Below are 26205 nucleotides of genomic sequence, written 5' to 3' on the forward strand. Positions count from 1 at the left end.
CGAGTTCCAACCCCCCTGCCCTGGGCAGGGACACCTCCACTAGAGCAGGTTGCTCAAAGCCCCATCCAGCCTGGCCTTGAACCCCTCCAGGGATGGGGCAGCCACAACTTCCCTGGGCAACCTGTTCCAGCGCTTCACCACCCTCACAGGAAAGAATTTCCTCCTAATATCTAATCGAAATCTCCCCTCTTCCAGTTTAAAACCGTTACCCCTTGTCCTGTCACTACATCTCCTGACAAAGAGTCCCTCTCCGGCTCTCCTGTAGGCTCCCTTCAGATATCGGAAGGCTGCTATGAGGTCTCCCCGGAGCCTTCTCTTCTCCAGGCTGAACAACCCCAGCTCTCTCAGCCTGTCTTCAGCATGAAGGTGTCTGGCTCCACCTGCCCTCCCTTTCCCACCCCCCCTGCCGGAGCACCTCCATGTCCCCCCCACATCCAGAGCTGTGCCACGTGTGGTGCCTCACCGGCAATTAGAGCTCCTTCCCCAGAGGAGCGTGATCCACCCTGGGAGGAGATAACGCCCTGCTGAGTCGGGAAAAAGGCATTTTCCGAAGGAAAAGCCACATGGGAGACCACTGCCCATCTCCCACCTCTGCCCGGGAAGTGGGGGCAGACCCCTAGAGACCCTTCAACCAAGCACAAAAGCCCCCACAGAGGGGTTGGGGGGGGAGGGGGGGGGCAAACGGGCAGCCCGAGGTACCCAGCCCTCTAAAAACCACCTTGCAAAAACATGAGGTGGCAATTCCCGGTGGGAATTAGGCTGCAGCTCCCATCCCCCTCGAGCAGCAAAGCTGTACATGGTCAGGGTCTGCAGCCCCCCCCCCAACCCCAGTGAAGGACTCACCACCAGCCCCAGTTCAAAACCTCGGGTTGATTCCACAATATCCCAGCTGTTTCATCCTACCCCAGAGGGTTCTGTGGGGAGACCCACTCCCCCCCCCGGCCCCTGGCAGGACCCCCCTCCCCAAGTGGGATGGGTGGCTCGGATGGGGTGTGAGATGCCTCAGGCTCGGCTCAGGCGTCTGCCGGCAGCTCCTGCCAAAGGGGGCTGAGCTGCTGCCAGATTTTGGGTTGCAATGGGCTGAGAGGAGGCTGCAAAAACCTTCTGCTCCACCGGTTTCCTGAAAATCACCGGGTGGGTGAAAGGAAAAGTCCCAGGTCCCTGCGTAGGGGCTGCAGCATCTCCCCCACCCACCCCGCAGAGCACCCCTGGGTGCCCCGAATGATGAAGAGCAACCCCAGAAGGTGCGTCGCCCCCGAGAGGGGGACACCCAGTTCAGCCCCAGTCCCGGGGGACACTGCCCGGGCCAGCACTCTGTCTCCTGTCCCGTGAGCCGAGCTGGCGATGCTGCAGGGCTGGGCGCTCCAGCGGCTCCGTGATGGCAGGCAGGAGGCAGAGGATGCTCGTGGCCGTTCCTGGCAGCGCTGGAAGGATGCCGACAGCCCACCCGGCCACCCCCTCCTCACCCATCCAGCCCTGCCGCTCCCCGGGCTTCGGGGACGCTGCCGGCATGTGAGCGGGGGGACAAATTTTGCCAAATTTTTCTGCCTCCCAGGTCCCGCAGGCGCTGCCCATCGCTCCTTCCCCAGCCCCTGTAGAGGAGGGTGCAGAGCCGCAGAAGGGCTGGGACTTGCCTCAAGGCCACGGCTGGTGCCACAGCTGAGTTTTAGGGAACTCCTGGCTCCCTGCCCCGTGGCCGGCCCGGCTGACGGCAGAGGGGTGCAGCCCTCCTCGGCCCCCCACCCCGCCCCATGCAGCACCGACGTGCCCGGGCACGAGCTGCAGGGACCAACTCCCTTCTTCCGCCGGCAGAGCAGCAGCCAGATGCTGGAATACAGTAAATAGGAGAAATTTTTATTTCTTACAAAAGTAAAAGGCATAAAGAGATGGTGAATGGTGCTGGGCTGGGCTGGGTGGGGTGTGTCAGATCTGGCTGTGCAGCCCCCCTACCCCCCCCCCCCCCCCCCCCCCCAAGCCTGGCCACAGTGGCTGCAAGGGGCTGGTCAAGGTCCTGAGGGGCTTCAACCCCTTTTCCTAAAACTAGAGCCACGCTAAGATGGGGAGAAGGGGCCAGGAAGGGGGTTGCAAGGGTTAAATTGCGACCAGGGGACTAACTCCTATCCACAGAGGAGAGTCCTGCGGCACACAGACACGGCTGGTGGGGTCGGGTGGGTGATGTCCCCGGCTGTAAACGCACTGGCATGAAGCCGGCTCGTTGCGCCAGCCCGTTGGAACGCTCACCGCTATCTTCCAGCATCTGCGGGAGGGGAGACACCGTCACCGGGGGTAAGGCTGGTGGTCACGGGGAGCCACGGTGGCTCGGTTGCTCGAGTCCATCCAGCGGCAAGAGACAGCAGGAACTCCAGTTATTGCACTCGGGGGGTGGGGACGGATGGCGGTATGGCTTTGAGCTCTGAACCCGCGGGACGGCCGTCCCGATTCCCGGAGAGGGGTTGGAAAAGCTTTTCCTTGTGCACGGCCACTTTCCCCCCGCTCTCTCTCACGGTGGGAAGGAGGGAAGGCGCAGCCCCGGCGAGCGGAGGCACTGGTGGTGGTCATGGCTGTAATCCCGGGGACTGCCCGCGGTGTCTTGGCTCCCGGCAGGATGCTCCACAAGGGGCAGAGGGCTGCGGGCCACCAGGGCTCTTGATACTGGGTCGAGCCGGAGGGAGGGAGAGGAGAGGGGAAGAAGAGAAAGAGAGAATTAGTGCCAGAAATAAACAAGTGAGAGACAGCAGGGAGCACCCAGGCTCGGTGGCAGAAAGGGGAGACAGTCTGGGATGGAGGAGAGAGCTGGAAGCCTTCATCCATCACTCCCAGCGAGGCTCGAGCAGGCAGGAGCCCATGGGGTGCTGGAGGGAGAGAGAAGGCAGGGGTGCTGGAGGGAGGGAAAGGGGCAGCTCCACAACCCACAAGTGAAGCAGGACTTCATTGCAACCTGCTGTGGAAGGAACTTACCATGGCCATGGAAGAACCTGGTGTGAAAAATAGAGCGGGGAGGGAGGGGAGGAATTATTTGAACCACAGAGCAGGTCAGAGCTGGGATTAGAAATCCATTCCAGGCTCCCACTCCTCTGTTTGAGCCACAGCTCGCTCCAAACACTAAATCTCTGCATCATCTGGGGGCTTCCTCATGGCAGCTCCAAGCAGGAACCGTCACGACGGCGTTGCCATCCAGCAAGCCCTGGGCTTCACAAACCCTCTGCCCGGAGCCACACCGTCTTCCGTGCACCACCACGTGGGCTGGGCAGCTCCATCTCGTGCCAAACCCCAGCACAAAGCCGGGGGACACCGTCCCTCTCTTCTCGCCACGGCTGCGGGCAACCCCTCTGTCACGAAGCCCCGCACCGAGACCCAGGGCTGACAGCACCTCGCACCAGTGGGATGCTGGTGGGATGGATGGGACACAGGGCACGCAGATGTCCGCACAACTGGAGGGTGATGGGCTCCGTGGACAGAGCTGGTCATGCAGTGGGAGATGAGATGGGTGGCTCGAGTGGATGGTGGGGAAGAAGGAAGCGCTTTCTTACCAGCTAACCCTCAGAAAGCAGGGCTAACGTCCGAGGAGGGGGCAAATCCCGTCAGGCTGTGCAGGAAATGGCAAAGTCCTGGCAGGCATCCTCCTGGGGAAGACACCAGAGATTACGCACCTCAGTACCCAGCGGTGCTGGGTTAGACACGGGGACCACGGATCCTGGCACAGCCCTGGGCCGAGCGAGGTGAGCGGGGAAAGGATGCTGAGGTGACCGAGGCTTCTGCAGGAAGGGGACCAGCAAGTGGGCGAGACCCTGCCCAGCCCGAGGACAGGGGACAGAAAAATCCCTTCCACTGGCAAGAGTCACGGCAGCACCGATTGCTCTGAGCATCCCTCGTAGCCCCATCCTGCAGGAGGTTTTAAGAGCTTCCAGGTAGGTCCTGGGCCTAATAAAAAGTCCAACTGCCACATTAAACACTGAGACACCTGCCCTCTTCTGTCTTAAAGGAGTAAAATAATAATCCAAGCAATTAACTCTTTAAAAATATAATTTTATTATGTTGAGTAACAAAGGAAACTGGTTTAAATAAAAACAGGAAGGAGTTTGGCCCCTGATAACAGCCCCCCCCACTGCTCCTCAGTCCCCAGCACCAGTCCCTCTCGGCACAGCTCGGCCCCACGCCTGCCCCGAGGCTCCTCCAAGGCAGGGACAAGCCCTTCTGGGGACATCCCTGCAGGAGAAGCGGGGAGGGAAGGGCAGCGTGGCCACTCCGGATGCACCACGGGCAACGTGCTAAAGGGCCTGGCCCATGAGATGGCACGAAGCAAGGGCCATCTGCCGGGATCCAGGAGGAATTCAGCAACCTCTGCTGCCCTGCTCTCACCTCGGCTCTTTGCGGAGGGGAAGGTAGAGCTGGTGGCCACAGCAAACAAGCACTAGCCCTGTGCTAGTCACCCAGCCACGTGAGGCCAGGGGAACCTTGTGCCCCTGCCGTCCCCCAGCGCGCCCCAAAGCTGCGTGCGGGCTGGCACCGTCACTCAGTGTGCAAAGCACAACGCTGGTGAGTTCACGGGGGACGGGCTGCCCCCCCCAGAAACGAGCTGCCTCTGCCTGAGGTTAAAATACACGCGTCTGATCCAGGTAAACCTCACCAGGGAGCTCGACACGAAACACTGCAAGCCTCTGCCCTGGTGCTAACATGCACAACGCTACCTGCACCAAATATAAAACACTCTACATAGAAAAAAAAAAAAATATCTACAAATTGTGCAAAAATATCCAGCAGCTTTTAATAACATGATTCAAGTATTGCTAACAAGGTCTGTGACTCTCCTCTGCGCACACTCCAGTGTCAGTCTGGCTCTCCCGTGCCTCTGCGGGCACAGAGTGATGCTCGGGGACGCATCCAGGCACACGGGAATCGCTCCGGAGGCGCTTGGGGACAGCCCTGCTCTCATCTGCCGGCCAGAAACCCAACCCAAGAGCACAACATGAGGTTATCAGAGACCAGCACTCACCAACTGCTTCCTCTGGGAAACTCCACCTGGGGATTTCCTGTTGCCTTTTGGTCTCCTGGAGATGGGACATAACCAGGCTTTCCTGGCACAGCAAAGGTTCCCGAATCTTACAACCGTAGCCTGGCCAAACAGCATCTCGTGATGAGAGCCACAGGACACTGCGTGTTTCTTCTTCCCCATTAAAAGGAGGGTCATCCTAATTTGTATCCTTGCTGCAAAACCTTGTCTTACTGACTGGCAGGGCCAAAACACAAAGAGGTTTTCAGCACCCTCCCAGTGACCAGCCAGAAAATAGGACCAACAGCAGCTGGGACAAGCTGCCACGTCTGCTGGGAGCCAGAGCCCTCCCAGCTGAACAGCCCCAACTTACCAAGGCACAGCAGCTTCTGGAAAAGAAAAGCCGCTCCAGCGGCGGCCGAGGTGACAACCCAGCCATTTAGGGACAGAACAGCCCTTCCACGTCGGCACAGGGGAGTGGAACGTGATCATGGAGGTGACAGGGACAGCCAGAGGGAACGGACGCCTCCGCCAGCCCAGAAGACGAGGTGTGACAGCCCAGCTCAGAGTGGAAACCAGTCCCCACCTCCCACCTCAGTATTCCCGGCAGGAAACACAGTGAAACCCCTGGAGCAGACGCTCTGGGCTCAGAGCTCTGGTGGCTCCCCAGACCCATTCACTTCCCAGATGCAGCAGGAACTCCCCGCTTTCTGCACGAGTCTGTGGGTCTCGCGTGCTGTTGGGCTCTATCAGTCCAAAGTCCAGACAGGCCACATCACAGTGAAACAAATAAACAAACAAAAATAATAAATAAATTTAAAAAAAAAAAAAAAAAAGGCAACGTATGGCTCGACTGAGTCTTTGGCAGCTCTGCATCACAGGGCTGTCCCGCCTGAGGCTGGGGAGATGGCATGAGGGGAAGGTACCGGCTGGAGCGAGGTGCAGACACAGCAGGCACTGGGCTACATCACAGCACTGCTAGGGGATGCCTCCTACCATGCTGGTGTCAGCTTTGGCTCCGAAGGAAGGGATTTCGCTCTTAGGACTGGAGGGGGTCCCGACATCTGGCTGGATAAATCCTCTTCTGTCTATCAAGCTGGAAAAGAGAAGGGAAAGGAGTTAAGGAAAAGAAGAGTCGGGGAAGACGGGAAGAGCTCAGAAGCCGCAGAGAGGGCTGTCCTCGTGGGAACCGCCAAGCAAAGCATGGGCAGGAGCTGCCCATTAGACAAACCACAAACTTATCACACAAGCCACCAAACAGCCTTTGGGCTGTTAAAGCTTTGGGTCACCACAAACCCAAAACGGGAACTGGCGCGAGGTCTTTACAACAGGAAAACACCGCGAGCGAGGGAAGAACGGCCGTAAAACGCTGCTCTCCCCACAACCTCCCAGCAAACGGCTGGGCTCCATCCAAAGTGGCAGATTTATCACCTCCGAGTGGCAGCACTGGCATTTCGGCACCCCTGAATCCAACAAAAAGCTTGGGGGTACTTCAGAGAGCAGGGCCACATATATATATAAGTATAAAACACACTTGGACTCCAGCTGCAGGGCCTGACACCCTCCCCTGCTGCTGCGTTACACAGAATCATAGAATGGTTGGAGTTGGAAGGGACCTTAATTTCATCGAGTTCCAACCCCCCTGCCCTGGGCAGGGACACCTCCACTAGAGCAGGTTGCTCCAAGCCCCATCCAGCCTGGCCTTAAACACTTCCAGGGATGGGGCAACCACAACTTCCCCGGGCAACCTGTTCCAGCGCTTCACCACCCTCACAGGAAAGAATTTCCTCCTAATATCTAATCTCAATCTCCCCTCTTCTAATTTAAAACCATTACCCCTTGTCCTGTCACTACACTCCCTGACAGAGAGTCCCTCTCCGGCTCTCCTGTAGCTCCCTTCAGATATTGGAAGGCTGCTATGAGGTCTCCCCGGAGCCTCCTCTTCTCCAGGCTGAACAACCCCAGCTCTCTCAGTCTGTCTTCATAGGGGAGGTGCTCCAGCCCTCTGATCATCTTCGTGGCCCTCCGCTGGACCCGTTCCCATTACAAGGAGTTAGCATCTCTGAGATGCTCCACACAAACCCAAATAGGATCCAGGGAAAAAAAAACCCTTGTCTCCAGGGTCCCCACATGCCCTGGGACAGGCTGAGAGCTCCACACCAGGGTGCAGGACCTGAACCCCTGCAGCACAGCGCAAGGGGACACGGGTCTGTCCCTGCCCAATGGCACCCTCTTGTGACAAGAGCAGCGATAATCCTGCTTCGGGTCCGAAAGCTTCCTTTCACCTGCAGCAAATTTCATCAGCCTTTGCCCTTGCTTTAACACGGGTGCTGATTAAGCCACCGGTAAGAGCACTTGGTGGGATGTTACTAAGCATTTCGGGTCATCTCAGCGTCGGTAAAAGGCGGGGGTTCCCACTGCCTTGTGCAGGTCTCTGCTGGCCACATGCCACGGTGCTCGATCCGCAGAGCCCAGGAGGAAAAACATGTGCTAAGAAATACTGCCACGGTGTTTACCAGCGGCTGCCAAGCTCTTCCGTGCTGTTACTCTCCCCTTACTGAATCTCAGAATCGCCTAGGTTGGAAGGGACCTTTAAGATCATCTAGTCCAACCTTGAAAAAAAAAAAAAAAAAACCAAAAAAAACCAAACAAACAACAAAAAAAAAACCCACCACCAACACTAAACCATATTCCCGAGCACCATGTCAACTCGTCTTTTGAGTATTTCCAGGGATGGTGCCTCAACCACTTCCCTGGGCAGCCCATTCCAAGGCTTAAGAACCCTTTCGGTGAAGAATTTTTTCCTAATATCCAATCTAAACCTCCCCTGGCGCAACTTGAGGCCGTTTCCTCTTGTCCCATCGCCTGTTCCTTGGGAGAAGAGACCGACCCCCCCCGGCTACACCTGCCTTTCAGGGAGTTGGAGAGAGCGAGAAGGTCTCCCCTCAGCCTCCTTTTCTCCAGGCTGAACACCCCCAGCTCCCTCAGCCTCTCCTCACAAGACTTGTGCTCCAGACCCCTCACCAGCTCCGTTGCCCTTCTTCGTTGTCCTTCAGGACATGTCTTATCTGCAAACTCCATGAAACTATTACCAGTGACCCAAACTCGTCGCTCAAACACTTACATCTCTTAAACATTTCTCCAGCCACTCTCTGCGGAGACTGGGAAACTCTTTCCTCACCATCATGGGAGCAGAGGTGTTTGTGCTGACACAGTCTCCCCCAAACCCTGATAAATCTGTCCTTTCCAAGGCCCCTCTCACCGAGCAGGATGCAATTCCCAAGGCCGTGGAGGTCTAAGGCTCTTACCTGGGATGGAATGGTCCACACAGCACCGCACAGCAGTTCGTGAGGATACTTTTATGGCTGTAGGGATTGGCAAACTCTGAGCCCCTCTTATTTGACCAGGACCCTTTGATCTGAAAGGGAAAGCACAGATGCAGGTTAAGATACGATAGCAGATAATTCATTACACAAGAACGGACTCGGTTCCAATCCTTGCTCAAGAGGTGGAAGGTTTGTCTTACTGCAAACATCCTCCCTCTCTTTGCTTTAAAAGCAGGACAAGCCGCAGAAAGGCAGCCAGAGGAGACCGCAATATGCTGCTCCTGCCTCTGCCAACGTTCAACCTTGCGGCTACAAACCTCCGAAGCTGTGCCCTCCCCGTGCTGCACGGCAGCTTGTCCGTGTCCCCATCCTCAACGCCAGCCTCCTCCTCCTCCTCCTCCTCCCCCCCTAGGAGGCTGAAAGCTCCTCAGAGCAGGGCTCAGGGTCCCTCCTGGGCTCCTGAGGGCAAACAAAGAGCGAGGGGATTCCCAGGAGGGAGGAAACAACCTCGTCTCCCCCCACCCTGAGCAGCTGCCACCGGGACTCTGATTTCGAAACCCCGGTCACATCAAGCGTAGGCACAGCCGAGTGGGCAGATGCTATACCTGGCCTCCGGCCCCCGGCTGCAGCCGACCATTTACCATTACATTTCCTCCTCTCGTTGCTTTTTTTTTTGTTGTTTTTTTTTTTTTACTTCCTCTCCCCAATGGGAGCTTAAGGCTGGCAACGTGGGCAACGCAGCCAGAGAGGCAACGGGCCACGTGCTTCGGACCTGGTGCTCTCACAAGCAGGGTGCAACCCCCTCCTCCCCCCTAATTAGCTTCACTTACACGGCCTTGAGCATCTCTGCCAACACCTCTCAACGGAACAGAAAGGTGGGAGGAAAAGGGAGGGGAAAAAAAAGTTAAAAAAAAGGGGATGCAAACCCGCCTTCTGCAGCGCTGGAAGCCTCCAGCAAGGATTACAGGTCCTTCTGGCCAGGAGGGTGAATTTTGATCCCCAGGATCAGACAGATCCTGCTTTTCCATACAATCTGCCCTGCTCAAGGTACTCATTTGGCCCTCGGAGCCTGCCTGCACCCCAGACTTGGAGGCACATCTCGTCAGGAGGTGTCTGTACATTATTAGACATGAGGAACCGATAGAGACAAAGGGACTTGCCCAGGGTCTCGGAGGAAACCCGTGGTTATGCAGGACGCTGAATTAAGATCACCCAGGCCAACACCCAAACGGGTCTCTGGGGACAGCCTTCCTTTTTCAGTCTCCTAATTTGAAGCCAGGCCGCACGCGGACTGGAAAAAACACACATGTGATCTTTCTAACATCTCAGCCTGACACTGCCGAGCGACACGGCTTGCACGGTCCCCCCGGCTGCTGCTGGGTGCCGCTTCTCCCCCACTCAGCTACCTGAAACTACAGCCTAAATAAATGCCTTGGGAAAGGCTGTTTGCTTTGGAGTAGATTATTATTATTATTATTATTATTAAGGCAGCCTCCCGTACCGAGGTTCTGCACTGAGGCTGGCAGCCGAGGACGCCCCAAAAGCCTCAACTCTGCTTAGGAAGGGCCGGGGCCAGCCCCGCAGAAGGACAAGCATCCAGGTACTTACGTCTTCGTTCGTCGTCAGGTTGGAGGCGACTAAATAAGTGTGAAAACCTGAGAGGCCCAAAATAGACCAGACGGAGAAAAAACAAATCACCAGCTCCAGCACAGTGGGGATAAAAAAAAAAAAAAAAAAAAAAAAAAAACACACACAACAAAAAACAACCGAACAAAAAACAGTCAAGGAAGCCTCGGGGAACAAAATCATCCTGCAAGGAGAGGCAGAGGACTGATGTGGGAGGTACGCGCTGCGACTACACACACACTGGGCCACAAGAGCATCCCCACTCCCCGCACCATTCCGCAGGCGTCCGCCAAGGCACAGCCTGTTCCCGTTTCCACGTAAACTCGCAAACTGGGAAACAAGTTTGCCACCCGCTCTCGGTCCCCGGTGGTGAACTAAATAAGGAATTAAAGGTCTTCCCGGTTTGTTATCAGTCTACAGATGCCCGTCTGCCCCCACCAGGTAGCTCGGGGACTAAATTAAGTTGTGGAAAGCACACGAAGGTGACCCTACAAAGAGCTCGTTGTGCTTCCGTTACACAATTAGCGTTGCTGCACCAGCCTGAGCAGCCGATGGCATCGGAAGGATATCTGGCCGGTGTCGTCTTCAGAGTGGTGAGGAATCCGTCTCTCTGAGAGCCTGCAAAGGGAAACGGGAGAAAGAACGCCATCCCATCAGGCAGCCTTGCATCTCCAGCCAACACGTCACCCCCCAGCAAGCAGCCAGCCCCCTGTGGGCCATATGGACCTGCCTGAGGAACATCTGCAGTCTGTAACTTTGCAGAAACATCAACGCACAGACACAGCTCCGGGAGATTCGGGGCTGACGGGCAAAGTCACCTTCCCCACCAGGTTAAGGGCAGATGCACCCACCAGCTCCTTCGCTCTGGAGGGGACACCACCAGCTCCCCGGGGCTCTCTACTGCGAGGGGGACCTGTGGGTCCCGGCGATCTGAGACCCCATTTATTCAGGCCGTAAGCACCGAAAAGCCTGGTGTAACCCATCCAGCCCCTTCCCACGCTGTGTCCGACAGGAACAGTGACCCCAGCGCTGCCTCAAGCTGCTGGTGGCCGGGAGTTGATGGCCCACAGGGCTGCTCACCCCCTTAAACGTCGTACTTACGCAGGGTGAGGTGGGTGACGACGCAAGCGAAGATGAAGGCTGTCAGGAAGGAGAGGGAGAGGATGAAGGCATAGAAGTAGCGATAGTTGCGCTTCCCCACGCAGTTGCCCACCCAGGGGCAGTGGTGATCAAACCTCTCTGAAACCAAAAAGGGACACGGTGAAGACTCCTGCCACCTCGCACCCCGGGACAGAGCGAACTCTGCTGATTCTCCAAAAACCAGGGGCTACAAACCGAGCTTCCCCCCACCACCCCGAGACCGGCACCCCTCTGCCGCAGTTCGTTAGCAAGAAGTTTCAATGCTGATTGCTCACATGCCCTTTTTTTTTTTTTTTTAATCATCAAAGGCCAAACCTTCGCTCTCAGCAAACCCTGCAGAAACACAAGCCTTGTGACTGGTAATATCTACCATTACTAAAACCGAAAGAGAAGAGGGAAAGTGCGGCAGTTTTTCCAGTACTTCACAGCAGTGGGGGGGGGATGTGGGCAGCATCTCTGCTCCCTTTCTGCCTGTCAGCTTCCCGCCCCCCCACCCCCCCGCCTTCTTCGGGGCGGAAAATAGCTTTCAAAGTAATAAAGATACGCCTCTAAAAACCACAGAAAGTGCCTGGGAACCCAGGGCAGGTGCAGTATATCTGGAAAGACTCCCCTTCTAATGAAAGGGCTGCATTTCAGACTAACAGGACGGCGGTGACAATTCTGCAGGGGACACCAGCGCAAACAAAACCCCTCGCACACAAAGCAGGCACGTGCCCGTACCCCCAGACTCTGCTCCAGCCACCGCTGCTTTCCAGTGAGCTGTGCCAGCGTGAGGAGGAGTCACGGCCACCCACCGCCGTCCCCAAACACCTAACGCTTGCCAACTCCCAAACTCCTTCCCTTAAGCAGAGCCTTGGGGTCCTGCAACGGGTCGGTCGCTCCCCAGGCTGCCCCGGCAGACAGCGTAAAGCACAGCCTCCGCATCCACGAGGTGCAGGACCAGCAGCAGGCACATGAGGATTAAAATATCTATTAAAATGTCCCTAAATCACACACCACCCTGCTGCCAGTTCAAGTCGCTCCAGTGCGGCCTGGGAACCCACCCCCCTGCAGCTGCCCCACGCCTCTGCCTGCCCCCGTGGAGCCACCAGAGGCTTGTCTTCAGGTCTTTGTTCATCCCCTCCTGCCCCACCGCACTCTGAAGGCACAGGGAGAGGACATAAAAGAGCTCAACCAGCATCTACGGCGGTGTCTCTACCAGCCTGGCACCAGCACGGCCACAGACAACAAGGAGCCTGCAGCAAACCTTGTGTTTGGTGGGGGCCTTTACTGCATTTCATGGTACAGACCTCCCAGAACCAGGGAAAGCAGAGGCACGGAGTCCTGAACGTGCTGTCCCCTCGCCCTGAGCCACTGCACCGGCGTTGCTTTCATTTGAAGCGGGAAGAAGAAAGACCACTCAGTATCTCGCTTTATAATCCTTTACGAGAAAGCAAAAGCGATGTCTCCAGGGACATAAAACACACACGAGAGACAGCAGCCCCTTTCTACTCTCTGGACTTACCGACGCAGTTGTCGCAGACGCTGCAGTGAGAGGTGCGTGGAGGGCGGAACATTTTGCAGGTGTAGCAGTACTTGAGCTTCACCACGTACTTGTTTATCACCACTTCCATGGTGCGGGCCGGCGGGCGGTAGGTGGAGGTGCCCATGCTGTCTGCAAGGACAAGGAGGGACAGTCAAACCCCTGCAGGTAAAACCCCAGCCCCCACACCCCCGTATCACCCCAAGCCGCTTCCCAGCAGGGGAAGGGACCGGCACGCGCTCTGCTGGTTTTGATTAAAAGCCGAGAGGCAGCTCAGCCAACAGGATTTGTTGCAGGGTGGGCAGCCAGGAACTCCTCGCAGCATTATTTATGTCCTCTCCTTGTCCGTTCACTGGCAGCGCTGCAGGGATGCCAGGAGGAAGTAATATCTGCCCAACAGTTTGAGAACGTAGAGCAATTTATAAATAGCGAGCAGAAAAGCGGCAGCGTTAAGGTGCCCGGTAACACCGACTCATCCCCGCGCGTCTCACGGATCACGACACAAGGAGACAGCATCATCTGCTATCGCACGGGTGGTCCCTCCTCTGCTCTAAGCAGCCGAGTTACAGAAATCAGGGTAAACCTCCCTGCAGAAGCATCCCCGGCCGCCGCCAGCACACAACCTGCCAACCCGCGGCTGGAGCCGGCGGCACCCCTGGTCTCCAGAGACTCATTGCCACCACAGCAGGGGAGGACAGAGAGCAGGTCTTAAGAACTCCGGGCAGATTTCATCAAAATTTGACGTGTATCTGTTTAGTAAGATTCCTCCTCTTCCAAGGTCGAGACCGAGGATTTTGAGAGACGCCACGAGTTACATCTGTCTGTGCTGGCACCTCATGATTCACCGGGGACCCGCAGCTGGAGGCTCTTTCTCTGCTCAGCAAAAGCTGGAAAAACCTCTGTGTTATCACGTTTGCAGCTTTGGGAGGTTATTCCCTTATTTCAGTCACTCTTTTAAGAGCACCTTTCCAACTCTGAGAAAGTCTTTGAAAACAGAGATGTAGCAGTGAGCAGGGTAAGAGGATAATAAGTGGATTATATTAAGGGTAACAGCTGGCACATCAGGCAACATCTGCAGCCAGATTACTGCTTTAGGCACTTTATATATAGAAACATGGATTTAAAACCATATTTTTTTAAGTCCGATGTAGAATTACTGCCTTGCAGCCGTCTTCCGTGGGGCAGGTTCAAGCCGTCTCACATCAGCTTTGCTAAAGCGTTTGTTCCTACGGGGTCACATCACCAAGGTCCACAGATCCTGGACGCGCACACACCTCCTTGGCCGCCACCAAAAACAGCGTGACGTGGCGGTTTTCAGATGGGGACAGACATAAGCGTACTGTCGGAAAGCATTACAGTAAAGAAAACGTTGCAGCGCGGCGGGCCGGATGGCAAATCATAAGCTTAAAAAAGCATTCGTGCCTAAATTAATTACCCTCCGTCCTCACCGCCCGTATTTCGCGGAAGGCGGCAGAGGGTCGGCTTCCTCCGAGTTTGGACGACGTTCAGGGTAACCAACACACCGTTACAGAGCGGCACACACTCTCGATTTGACTTCAAGAGCCCGGCAGCATGACTCTGAAGAGGATTTCATGCTCCCCAGCCGCTGGTACACAGTCCCTAACGCATTTCACTGAATTTTTTTTAGAGTTGGAAGGGACCGTATAGATCATCTAGTCCAACTCCCCTGCTGAAGCAGGATTGCTTAGAGAATGCTACTCAGGACAGCATCCAGGCGGGTCTTGAAAATCTCCAGAGAAGGGGACTCCACAACCTCCCTGGGCAGCCTGTTCCAGGGCTCTGGCACCCTCACCGGGAAGAAATTCTTTCTCATATTCGAGTGGAACCTCTTATGTTCCAACTTGTGCCCGTTGCCCCTCGTCCTGTCACTGGGAACCACTGAAAAGAGTCTGGCTCCCTCCTCCTTCAACCCACCCTTGAGATACTTATAGGCATTGATAAGGTCTCCCCTCAGCCTTCTCTTCTCCAGACTAAAGAGTCCCAGCTCTCTCAGCCTTTCCTCATAAGGGAGATGCTCCAATCTCGGACACCAGTTGTCCCTTCCCCGGGCTCTGCACAGGGACACTGCCCGCTCAGGTGTTGTCCCAAGGGCAGGAACAGGTACAGCCACGACCCACCGTACAAGGCTTTGCCTCTGAAAGTGATGGGACTGGACAGAAACACAACCCACCTCTGCTTCTCTGAAGATCCCCTTCTCTGAAGTGCTGCCTCCTGTGCTCGTCACACCTCTCTTACCGGGGTCCCCAAGACACTGCCAAGCTCCATGACCTGATATTCTGGGCTTTTTTCCCCCCCGCCAGAGACTCACTGAGCTTGAAATATGTGTGACACACACAGACACAGACACACACACAGACACACACACAGACACACACAAGCAAGCACTGGACCAAACACAGGAGAGGGAACAGGAGTCTCACCGATCCGCTTTTCCAGGTCCGCGGCCTCGCTTGGGGTGGCTCTGGGCAGGATACCCGGGTCTCGGAAGCTTGTCTGGAGCAGGCAGCTGATGACAAAGAAGAAGAGGACGGCTGCGATGATGGGGATGGCCAAGGTGAGGTGACTGGCAAGGAAGGGGCAGCTGTTAAAAGAAAAGGAACAAATGCATCGTTACCAACCATCGCCACAGAACCGGCTGTCGGCGGTGACGTTACACACTACGGACTATCACGGGGTGGCACCTCTGCTTTGCAGAGACCCCCTGGAACAGCAAGAGCCAGCCCAGAAAACACTGGAAAGCGCTGGGAAGACAGGGTCTCTGGCACAAAGGTGGCAGCACAAGCCCCTCTACACAAGCTCCTTGCCCTTCTGAAGTCCCAGAACCCTGTTTTAAAAACCTCTCAGCTGGGTCACCTTCTGGGCATCAAAAACACGTGGAGAAACACCCCGAGCTAAGCAGGAGCCAGCATCGGCGTGAACGCCATCCCATTCGGTCCGCACACGGGAAGCTGAGAGGGAATTTGGCTTGGATTCAACACAGCTTTGATGTCTCCGGATGACTCCTGTGCCCTTCGTGGTGGGCCAGATGTTTGGACGGCGATGCCTTCCAGCACCGACGCTGCCGTGATGAGCCACCAGGCACCTCGGCCGACGGGCACCCGCTCCAGGGCTCACCGTACCATGGCCTGGGGCTGCTTTATCCCGGACGGGGACCGGGCCGATGGCATTCCGCATCAGGCCAGCTCCATTACTTCACGACGAGGGAAGGCAGCCGAGGAAGACGGCTCTTCGCACGGCGCGGCCCCCTCGCTCCATGGGGGATTTGCTATTATAAGCAGGGATAAGTCCCCGGAGCGGAGCACGGAGAGGGAAGCTGCTTGAGCCCCGATGCCTGCGGGCAGCGCTAAGTCTGGGTAACGCCGCGAGGCGGTTTGAGAGGATTAAGCAACTTCTGTTTCAAACTCCCAAGCTCAGCCGGCCAGGACAAAGCAGCCACCGAGCAACAAAACCCCTTCAGCCCGGGACCAAGGCTGCCGCCCAGCCCCTCGGTCGGACAGAAAGGTCTCTGAAGCGAGAGATGTGAGCTCGTTGCTACCCCCTTTCCTGGGAGAATCCCCGGACCCCGCTTTTCCCTCTGTCAGGCAACAAGAAACGACATTAAAAAAAAAAACAAAAAAAAACAAAAACCAAAACCGTGAAGTGCGGACACAGGCAAGAAGTATTTGCTCCGTGTCTAGCAAACCCTAACCCGTGCAAGAGGGGCACGGGGCTAAAATAACAACTCGGAAAGCCCCAGGGCATCTTCAACCAAGAAAAGAGTGACTGGGCGAGAAGGGAGGGGGGAGCAGATGTCCTCTGCTTGGCCGGGTACAAAGCAGTTACTGTGCTGGCGCTGCCCGTTGGCTTCAGAGGCAGCAGAGAAAGCTGTCAGAGGGGCACAGATGACACTAAGAAAGGCGTTTTTTTCGCATGGGGATGCCGTTCCTGCCTCCCACGGCTGCCTGCCTGCCTGCCTGCCCCTTTCGGCTCATCTGACTTCTCAGAACCTCTAATCCCATCAAATACCTTCATCTCCCCGCCTGCAGGCTCGGGCAGCTTTACTCGGAGACTCGCAGAGATAACGCCGTGATCCGAAGGCAGGCCTGACCCCCCCCCCCCCCGCCCCCCCCCCCCCTCCAGCCCCGCTTCGTACAGCGGCAGGAAAAACAAGCCCCTGTCCCTCCCGAGACAGAATCGGGGGAGCCAGGACAGCAGAAGCCCTCAAAGGTGGCGATAACCAAGGATGATCCCTCCTCAGATCCTCCAGGCAGCGTATCGGGGTGCTCCCGGCTCCATCCCCAGCTCCTTTGGGCAGCCCAGGGGATAACGGGGTGCTCCTGACTCCATCCCCAGTTCCTTTGGGCAGCCCAGGGGATAATGAGGTGCTCCCAGCTCCATCCCCGGCTCCTTTGGGCAGCCCAGGGGATAACGGGGTGCTCCTGACTCCATCCCCGGCTCCTTTGGGCAATGCAGGGGATAACAGAGTGCTCCTGGTTCCTTTGGGCAGCCCAGGGAATAACAGGGTGCTCCCAGCTCCATCCCCGGCTCCTTTGGGCAGCCCAGGGAATAACGGGGTGCTCCGGACTCTCCGCTCCCTTGGGGCGCAGGAGTGGGACAGTTTTCCTAAAGCAAAGGGGACGGGGGGGAGATGCAGCCCCCTCTTCCCCAGGCCCCACAGCACAATGGGGACAGGGCTCCACTGCAGACCCCCCCCCCCCAAGGCGGGACCCCAAATGATTTTCACCATTTCTCAAGCACCTTTCACAGAAACACTGTTCCTGCTGCCTCCGCTCTGACCCACCAGTCCTGGGGGGGGGTCTCCTGGCTGCCATCCTGGACCAGGATCCTGGAGACTGGGGGGGGGGGGGGGAGGGTGAGGGTAGGGGTGTCTTTAGAGACCGGGATGGGATCCTGGGGGGATGCTAAACCCCTTCCCAGGGCCAGGCTGAGCAAACAAGGTCCAGGGCCATCCCTGCGCCCCCCCCCCCTTTCCTGACCCCACAGGGACACGGCTGGGGACAGGCCATGGGGCAGCAGTGACTGCCTGCAATGTGGGTCTGGGGGCTGTGCAGGGGAGGAACGGCTTGGGGGGGGGGGGGGGGGGGGGGCAGTGGGGAGAAGAAAAGGATATTGGGGCTCCCGGGGGGGGGGGGGGGCGGGGAGAGAAAGGTGCCCCCCCGCCCCCCCCCCTTCCCACCACGAGGGTGTGGGTGGGTAACAGCTAACCCACGGGCCCCCCCAAAAAGCTCAATGGGGGGTGGGTAAGGAAGAGCTGCTCAGAGACCCCACAGGTCACCCCAGCAGGGAAAGGGGCCCGATCCCGGGGGGGGGACACACGACCCGATCCCGGGAAGCGGGGGTGGGGGGACGAGACGGGACGGACGGGACGGGACGGGACGGACGGGACATCGGCGGGACCCGCCGGGAGAGGGAGGGAGGAAGGGAGGGAGGGAGGGAGGGAGGGGACGACGACGACCCCGCAAACCCCCCCCCCCCACGCCCCGGGGCGGTAGCGGGAGCCCCCCTCCCCACAGCTCGGACTCACTCGAAGGCGAAGAAGAGCCCGCTGGTCGCCAGGATGAGGCCGAGGGTGAGGGCGAAGACTCCGCTGTGCCGGGCCAGCATGAGGCGGCCGCCGCAGTAGAAGCGATTGCGACCGGGGAAAACCTCCCACTTCCGCCGGGGCCGGCGGCTCGTCCCGGGCCTCTCCAGACCGGCGGTTGGCGGGGTCGAGGAAGAGACGGTACCCGGTGCCGGCCCCGCTATCCCCGGCGGGATCTGCCGGTACTCGCACTCCTTCATGGCGCCGCAGCGCCCGCCCCGCCCCGCCCCGCCCCGCCCCGCAGCGCCCCCTGGCGGCCGCGCCGGGAGCAGCCCCGCCCCGCCACCGGGAGGGACCGGGAGGGACGGACCGACCGACCGGGAAACTCCCCGTGGTTACCGGATCGGACACCGCGCGCCCCACCACCACCACCACCCGGGCACCGGAGGAGCGACCAGAGCCCGCCCCGTGGTGTCCCGGCTGGCCCCGAGGCGTGGGGAGAGAAGGAACCGGGGAGGTTCCGGCGGCACCGGAGGGGGGTCCCAGCAACACCGGCGGGGTCTGAGCGGCACCGGAGGGGGGGTCCCAGCAGCACCGGCGGGGTCTGAGCAACACCGGGGGGGTCCCAGCCGCACCTGGGGGGGTCTGAGCCGCACCGGGGGGGGGGGTCCCAGCAGCACCGGCGGGGTCTGAGCAACACCGGGGGGGTCCCAGTGGCCAGAGCCAGCCCCGTGGTGTCCCGGCTGGCTCCGAGGCGTGGGGAGAGAAGGAACCGGGGAGGTTCCGGCGGCACCGGAGGGGGGTCCCAGCAGCACCGGCGGGGTCTGAGCAACACCGGGGGGGGTCTGAGCAACACCGGGGGGGGGGCCCAGTCACACCTGGGGGGGTCCCAGCCGCACCCGGGGGGGTCCCAGCGGCTCAAGCAAAGCAGCAGGAGCCTCCCTGCCCCATCAAGGGCACTTCCCAGAGGTTTCCGGGATGCTGATCCGTGCCATAAACACCATCTCGGTGGCAGCACATTCCCAGAGGACGGAGGAACCTGGAGGAATTCCCCATCCCGGGAAGCTTATGGGAATTTTGGCCCAGCAGTGAGAGCAGAGAGGGGCAGGATGCTGCAGCATGACAGCAAAGAGGACACGGCCACGGCCAGGCGGTGACAGCTCGGTACGTAACTGAGGAGCGACGCTTTCATTACACCCAACAGCATCCTTACAGATACATCAGGCTCTTTAGCAGAAGTGAGTGTCAGTTCTGAGCAGCGCTGCTGCCCCGCGACCCGTCTGCACCAGAAACGTCCTGTCCCCCCCCCCGGCTATGTCCACGGCAAGAAGTTGCAGTGCAGGATCAGTCCCAGCAGCCAGTAGGTCACGAAGAATCCCAGGAGGCATTTGCCGAGGGGGGTGATTGATCCGCAGTTCAGCAGCAGCCTCACCAGGGGGTTTTCCGAAGGCCCCTTCCCGCAGGAACCCGGAGATCTACCTCGAAGAGGTTTCTCGGAGCGAGGTGCCGAGGTTTGACGACCGGTCCCTTCGCTCCAGAGCAGAGGTTCGTGTTCTTGAAGGAGGTGAGCGGAAAACCAGTACAGGACGGGAGAGGAGGAGCCGAGGAAGCGGGTCAGCACCTGAAGACAACAAGCAGAGCAAGAATCACACAAACTGCAGGTCTCCGACTGTCACCAACCCTGGTCCCGAGGACGGAAGGAGCCATCCATCCACCTCAGACTGAACGCTGAGAAAGGGGACTGAAATACGGCCCCAATTCCCGGTGCTAGGATTTACTTATGGGAATGAAACACCTCGCAGCTCAACCTGCTTCCTCCATTAAGAGGTTTGTGTAAGCGATCGAGTGGTCCCCAGGTTTTGGACAAACACGGTAAATAATTGTCACCATCTCCACGGAATCCTTGTCACCGTCCAGCTCAGGGGCTGGGCAGGGGCTGCAGCTTCAGGGGAGATTCGAATCTCACCCTTCAATTATTTTTCCACTGGAACCCCCAACCTTTAGTGCCACTTGCTGTGTCCTAAACAGACCTTCACACACTTTGTAGGGGCTGGTGACAGGCTCTGAATCCTCTAATTGTCATCCATTAAGCTCAGCCCAACACGACAATGACCCGGTACCCTCGTCCCCCGACAGCCGACTCGCAGGGCTTGGCAAACCTGGCCTCAAGCCCACGTCAAACACCACCAAGACCAGGCAGAGCCTTTGATCCCCGTCCCCATGTCCTCATCACACCGAGTCCCTGGGATGATCCCTTTGGGAACTCTCCGGCAGAGAAGAATTAACTGGGTTTGGAAACTCTCTTAGGAAATCGTAGAAACTCTCTTAAAAAATGGCTCCTGCGTGTCGCTGTGAAGGTCCCACCTGCACGTGCATGCAGAAGAATCCAAAGGCCAGCAGGACCGTGGCATGGACCACGTAGACGAAGACAGCCGGGCAGCAAAATCCAGCTCTTGGTTTACCCTCTTCTTTGCTCTTTCTTCTCTCTAGACCAAGAGTTAGGCAGTGCCGGGGGTTTGCAACGACGTAGGTCCAGGCAGCCCACGAGCCCAGGAGTGTGACAGGCAAAGCAAGCAAGAAATTTGGGATCTGTTTGAACTCAAAATACCTTAGGAAGCCCACATTCCAGTAAACGTCTTGAATATAGGAATAGACCACGGGGAATCGCTGGGAGCACCAAGGGGGCTTACCCCCATCGGTGGCCACCAGACGATAGCCCTTGTCCAGAGCCAGCTGCAGCAGTGGCTTGGGGACAGCTGGCTCCAGGCCGGTGCCAGCACCGCAGAACCTCACGTAGGCATAATACTGAAATAAAGCAAAAGGCAGAAAAATCCCGGCGCACATCAGGACCGCTGAAAATGCCACGCTCAGGAGTTGCTTCCACAACGGAGGGAGCTTCCTTACCGACCCCGAGCCCCCCTGGAGCTGGAGGGCAAAGCATTTAGCGCGGGAGTAGAGAAAGAAACCAGCATTAATAAGCCCGTTGGCACGCACCCCAGAAGCAAGGGAGAAGAGCAGTCCACTGAGCCAGCTCTGCCCCTTCTCCAGTTGCCACATGGCACTGAACGCCAGGAAGGCAAACATGCTCTCCGAGTAAGCAGCTGCCATAAAGACGTTGGCAGGGCTGAGAGAGAAGAGAACGGCAGCGAGGAAAGCCACCCTGCGACACCGCAGCACGACGCAGCCCAGCTGATACAGGGCAGCGGCTGCCAGGAGGGAAAAAAGAGAATTAAGAAGTACGGCCGAAAGCAGGAGGCGGCTCCGCAACAGCAGCAGCCGCTGGAAGGGCCAGAAAGCTCCCTCGGCCAGGGCACGCACGGCCAGGGGGTAGAGCGGGAAGAAGGCGCAGTTGTGCTCGTAGAGGTAGCCCCGCTCGGCGATGAAGAGGAAATGCTCCGCATCCCAGCGCGAGAGGCCGCCCAGCAGCCGCTCCACGAGCAGGTCCCACGGGCCAGGCTCCGGCAGGCGAGGGGGAGAGAAGGCGTCCGCGACGTGATCCGGGATCAGGAGGTTAAACAGAGCCTGGAAAGAGAAAAAGAGGATTGAAGGGCAGCAGGGATCCTCTTGTACCCTACTAAAAGCACTGAGCAGGAGGAAGACTCCCGGGTTTCAAAGAAGGGGACAAGAGCAGCACGGAAGCCAGGCTGAGGGGCTGTGCATCAAGGACACCCGTAAGACTGCGAAAGGGTGCAAATAACAGTCTTTTGGGGTATTTCCACCTGAACTGAATAAAGCTCTGGAACTCGGGTAACAGTTTTAAACTGAAAGAGGGGAGATTTAGATGAGATATTAGGAAGAAATCCTTTGCTGTGAGGGTGGTGAGGGAAGGGAACGACGGACTGTAGTAGTCAAACGCAGGCAGGGCCCATCGGTTCATGTCTCTCTGAGGAAATGCAGGTCAGGGGAAGGGGAAATTCTCAGATTTTTCACCTTGAATAATAAGGTGGATAAGGAATGGGCTGGGCGGCCGCACTCAGAGAGTTGCCGTTAACAGCTTGATGTCCAAGTGGTGACCAGTGTCGAGCGGCGTTCCTCAGGGGTCGGTACTGGGACCGGTGCTGTTTAACATCTCTGTCGGTGACACGGAGAGTGGGACTGAGTGCACCCTCGGCAAGTTTGCTGAGAAATCCTTTGCCGTGAGGGTGGTGAGAGCCTGGCCCAGGTTGCCAGAGAAGCTGTGGCTGCCCCATCCCTGGAGGGGTTCAAGGCCAGGTTGGAGGGGGCTTGGAGCGACCTGGTCCGGTGGGAGGTGTCCCTGCCCAGGGCGGGGAGGTTGGAACTCAGTGACCTTTAAGGTTGCTTCCAACTTGAATCATTCTGTGATTCTATGATTCTATATCCAGCAGGAATCCCCATGGAACCCGGGCAGATCTAACTGCGTACGCAGCACTGGGTACCTCAGCAGCACGGCTCAGCCTCCCGTTCCGCTCAGATTGCCATTATTGTCCCAGCTGATGTACAAGGGAGAGGAAACAGAACCAGGGAAAAGGATTTTCCCAGAGCTGCAGAAGACAGCAGCAGCTCCCCAAGGCCCCTCTCTAGTCTCTAGATCACTCCATCACCTCTGCAACCCCTCGAACACTGAGGGGTTCGCTTTCTGGAGAGGGGTCAAGCAGAACGCACGCACCTCTCTCTGCGGGAGCTTGCGGTGCTGGCCACGTTTTAAAAGGTGAGAGAAAAACCCAGAGAGCTCCTGAGATAAGAGGTAAGCAACTTAATACGTCGTAACGTAATTCCAAATGAAAACATGTTTAAAAAAACCCTAAAATGAAAGAAACCCAGATGGTAAATTGTGTGGCTTAACTACATGTGGCTTGGGATGAGTCCCCTGCAATACTTTCAGCGTTGGCAGGGAAAAGGGAAAAGGCCACACTGAACAAATCGGGACTAAAAGACACACAAAGCCGCCGTTTTGCCATGAAGCACACATCTGGTCTAACCGGGGCCCTGGCATCCGTAACACGGAGTCTTTCATCTCAGCGGATGGTTCCACTCAGCCTTACCCAGCGGTGACCGGGGCTGCCGCGATCTGCCAGCTGGCTGGTGGCCCGCGGCTGAAGAGCTTTCTCAGGCTGATTTTGTTTCGGGAGGGCCGTGGCTACGGCTCGCTCGCCCGCCTTCCCTGGCTCTCTCGGTACGCGCAGGTAGGACGGAACGAGCAACCCCACGCTCAGAGAAGGACGTCTCTGGACATGAGACTGGGGAGGAATGTGGAGGAGGAAGTTATTGTTCCCTTTCTGTGGATAAACAGAGACTTCAGCCTCTCGTGCTGCCAAACCTCTTGCAACAGCGGCACAAAAACACAGCGAGTTACAAGGAAATTCGTGTGATTTTACTTTACAGCAACCTGCCTCCCTGGATGCAGCTGGTTCTCCAAAGGAGAAGACTATTTCCCGCTCCAGCAGAACCAGCTCGCTCACGGTGCAGGAGGCAGGACCGAAGAGAGAGGCCTCGGAGCAGCGAACGAGATGTCGCGGCGTCTTCGGCTGAGGAAGAGGGGACTTGCCTGCAGCAGAAGTGTCAGGGCTCTGCTGCACACCGCAAACCACACGACCTCTCGCAGGCGGGGGTCCTGCCTGCTCACCAGCTCCATGCTGAGCTCGAGAGTTGCCTCAGTAGGTCACCGATGCCAGGGAAATTCTCCCTCCGTTTTTGGAAACCTGAATTGATAAACAGAGAGGACAGACACAGAAAGGTATTTCTGGCTTCAGCCATGTCGGTAAATTATGTGCTTTTATTTACTATCAGGCACTTCAAAGGGCTGTGAACAAGAAAGTCACTTCTGAAAGAGATCGCGGATTGGGGAGATGACGCAGAAGACCTCTTTGATATTGTTCCTATTAAAAAAAAATAATATTTCCCTGACTTCTTAACCTTGGCCAGGATGCAGAGGGAGAGAGGTTATAACGTGTGTGCTCTCAGCCCGTTTCTTACCGGGCCAGTGTAAATACCAGAAGCAGACGGGCTCAGCGGCCGCCTCAGCAGAAACACCAGCGGCTCCGCCAAGCACCTCCACGCACATTCCAGTTCCGACTGAATGGAATTTAAACCTTTTTTTTTTTTTTTTTTTTTTTTTTGGAACAGAGCCAGAATGAAAGTATGGGCTCTGAGGGTAACATCCGTGTAAGCAGTTTGCTGACCGGGTCCCGCAGCCGGCTGGACGCTCCCAGGCACGTTCCCTCCTCTCTCCTGCTCCCTGCCCCGCGTTTGCCCCTGGGAAGCCGAGGCTGGGCTGCCTCCACGGCACCGACCCCACAAGCTCCACCAGAGCAAGGCTGAGGTGCCTTCTCAGACACACAGGCGTCCCCCCCACCCCTCCCACCGATCAGAGGGAGAATCTCCAGGACGTGACACTCACACCATTTCCCCTTCCATCGCCACCGGCAATTTTCCAATATTTTGGCCGGGGTCCCGGCCTCCGGAGGGAGGGCATCCCTGCAAATTGCACACGCTGAGGTGGCTCTCGTCCACCTCTTCCCTGCAAACCTCACCGGCGAGACTTAAAAACCCTCTGGGGGAGTCTTGCCGCTTTCCCCGCCGCATATTCTGGGCTGAGGCTGTGGGAGCCAGCGATGAGAAGGCCTGGCCCGGCGCCACGAACGGCGGGTGGCATCGGTTACGCCGCTTTTTTCCGATAACGCCTTCCTTCCGTCGGTTCCCCCACCACCAACCGCTTGTCAGTTTGCGAAACAAGAGGACCCGCAGCTCTCGCCGGGTTCCGACGACACCGCATCCTGCCCCGCTCCCCACCTGCCAGCTTTCTCATCCAGCCCTTTAGGGAATCACGGAATTCTCAGAGTTGGAAGGGACCTCTAGAGATCATCCGGTCCAACTCCCCTGCCGAAGCAGGGTTGCCCAGAGCACATCACTCAGGACGGTATCCAGGGGGGGCTTGAAGATCTTCAGAGAAGGGGACTCCACCACCTCCCTGGGCAGCCTGTTCCAGGGCTCCATCACCCTCACCAGAAAGAAGTTTCTCCTCATATTTAAATGGAACTTCCCATGTTCCAGCTTGTGCCCGTTGCCCCTCGTCCTGTCACTGGGAACCACTGAAAAGAGTCCGGCTCCATCCTCCTTCAACCCACCCTTTAGGTACTTACAAGCATTAATAAGTGCGTAAAGACTCCCCAAACCCATCCCTTAACGATCTCAAAACACGCTGAGGTTTTCCTATTCCCGTTTTACCGATGGAGATAAAAACCCGGCAGATTAAAACCGAGAGCAGAAAGCAAATCGCCAGCAAAGCAAAAAAAAAAACCAAAACACAAACAAGATCCGAATGCGCTCCTTTACAGCTCCAGTCCCCAAACACGGGATCACGCTTCCTATTTAACCGCGTAGAAAAGTTTGGGGTTGGCTCGTGTCCTCCCCTCCCGCTCCGGAGCGTTCACAGCTACAGACAAAGCGACTCGTGGGAGGCACGTTCTCCCCAATCACGAAGCTGCGATGGTTATTTTAAGAGAGGGGCTCCTTCAGCCCAGCTGTAAATTCTATTAAAGCTCCTTCACAGCTGCAAACCCTACTAAAGCACAGCCGCAAAAAAAACAAAAAAAAACCAAAAAAAAAACCCAAAATGGCCCCAACGCTTTAAATATTTGAGAAAAAGGTGAGAAAAAGCCTCGCACGAATGTGCCGAGGAGGCTCAAAGGGCTTTAAAAAGCCCGTTCCTGTCACGACGCAGCACACCTTGTCGCGGAAAGCAGCCAGGGCTACAAAAAAGCTGCAGCCCGCACCCCCGCCGCCCCCTCCGGCGGAGAACACGGCGTCGGAGCTGGGAAGGAGCACCTGCACCAAGGGGAAAAAAAAAAAAAACCAAATAAAAAAAAACAACCAAAAAAAAAAGACACGAAGAACAAAGAAGGAAAAAAAAAACAAAGAAAAGACACGGGTTAAAAATACTTCAGTAGAAAAAGATGCAACGTCTTAAATTCATCTTAATTAAATTAATCTGCCTTTCTGCTTTTCTCTCCGCTCTCAGACACGAAGCGCGTTTTGCTCGCGCTGGAAACCCCGCTAAAAACAAACAAACAAAAATATTTAAAAAATTATAAATAAATAA

General features: G+C 57.1%; 2 protein-coding genes across 2 annotated transcripts; both read right to left on the minus strand.

The window, feature by feature from the left end:
* Window positions 1-4007: 4007 nt before the first annotated feature.
* ZDHHC18 (zDHHC palmitoyltransferase 18) lies at window positions 4008-18430 on the minus strand. Its single transcript, XM_074162177.1, has 8 exons — window positions 18150-18430; window positions 15046-15206; window positions 12587-12736; window positions 11044-11181; window positions 10512-10560; window positions 9925-10027; window positions 8299-8408; window positions 4008-6086 (listed from the first exon to the last, which is right to left on the minus strand). Exons 1-8 carry the CDS (start codon window positions 18404-18406, stop codon window positions 5969-5971), a joined length of 1086 nt encoding a protein of 361 aa, XP_074018278.1. The 5' UTR covers window positions 18407-18430; the 3' UTR covers window positions 4008-5968.
* An 883-nt stretch (window positions 18431-19313) lies between these two features.
* PIGV (phosphatidylinositol glycan anchor biosynthesis class V) lies at window positions 19314-23799 on the minus strand. The gene is made up of 3 exons (XM_074162180.1): window positions 23653-23799; window positions 20511-21668; window positions 19314-19767 (listed from the first exon to the last, which is right to left on the minus strand). The coding sequence occupies exons 1-3, from the start codon at window positions 23737-23739 to the stop codon at window positions 19459-19461; spliced, it is 1554 nt and encodes a 517-aa protein (XP_074018281.1). The 5' UTR covers window positions 23740-23799; the 3' UTR covers window positions 19314-19458.
* Between the last annotated feature and the right edge of the window lie 2406 nt (window positions 23800-26205).

Source organism: Numenius arquata, chromosome 21 (assembly GCF_964106895.1).
Source record: "Numenius arquata chromosome 21, bNumArq3.hap1.1, whole genome shotgun sequence".
Lineage (NCBI taxonomy): Eukaryota > Metazoa > Chordata > Aves > Charadriiformes > Scolopacidae > Numenius > Numenius arquata.

Excerpts from the sequence above, each read along its gene's own strand:
- ZDHHC18 (XM_074162177.1), bottom strand. The coding sequence starts at position 18,406 with ATGAAGGAGTGCGAGTACCGGCAGATCCCGCCGGGGATAGCGGGGCCG. Across the intron at positions 12,737-15,045 it reads GGACCTGGAAAAGCGGATCG|ACAGCATGGGCACCTCCACC; the intron begins GTGAGACTCCTG and ends TTGTCCTTGCAG. Across the intron at positions 8,409-9,924 it reads ACCTGACGACGAACGAAGAC|ATCAAAGGGTCCTGGTCAAA; the intron begins GTAAGTACCTGG and ends TTTCCCTTTCAG.
- PIGV (XM_074162180.1), bottom strand. The coding sequence starts at position 23,739 with ATGGAGCTGGTGAGCAGGCAGGACCCCCGCCTGCGAGAGGTCGTGTGG. Across the intron at positions 21,669-23,652 it reads CCCTGACACTTCTGCTGCAG|GCTCTGTTTAACCTCCTGAT; the intron begins GCAAGTCCCCTC and ends TTCTCTTTCCAG. Across the intron at positions 19,768-20,510 it reads TCTTCTGCATGCACGTGCAG|GTGCTGACCCGCTTCCTCGG; the intron begins GTGGGACCTTCA and ends TGTTGTCTTCAG.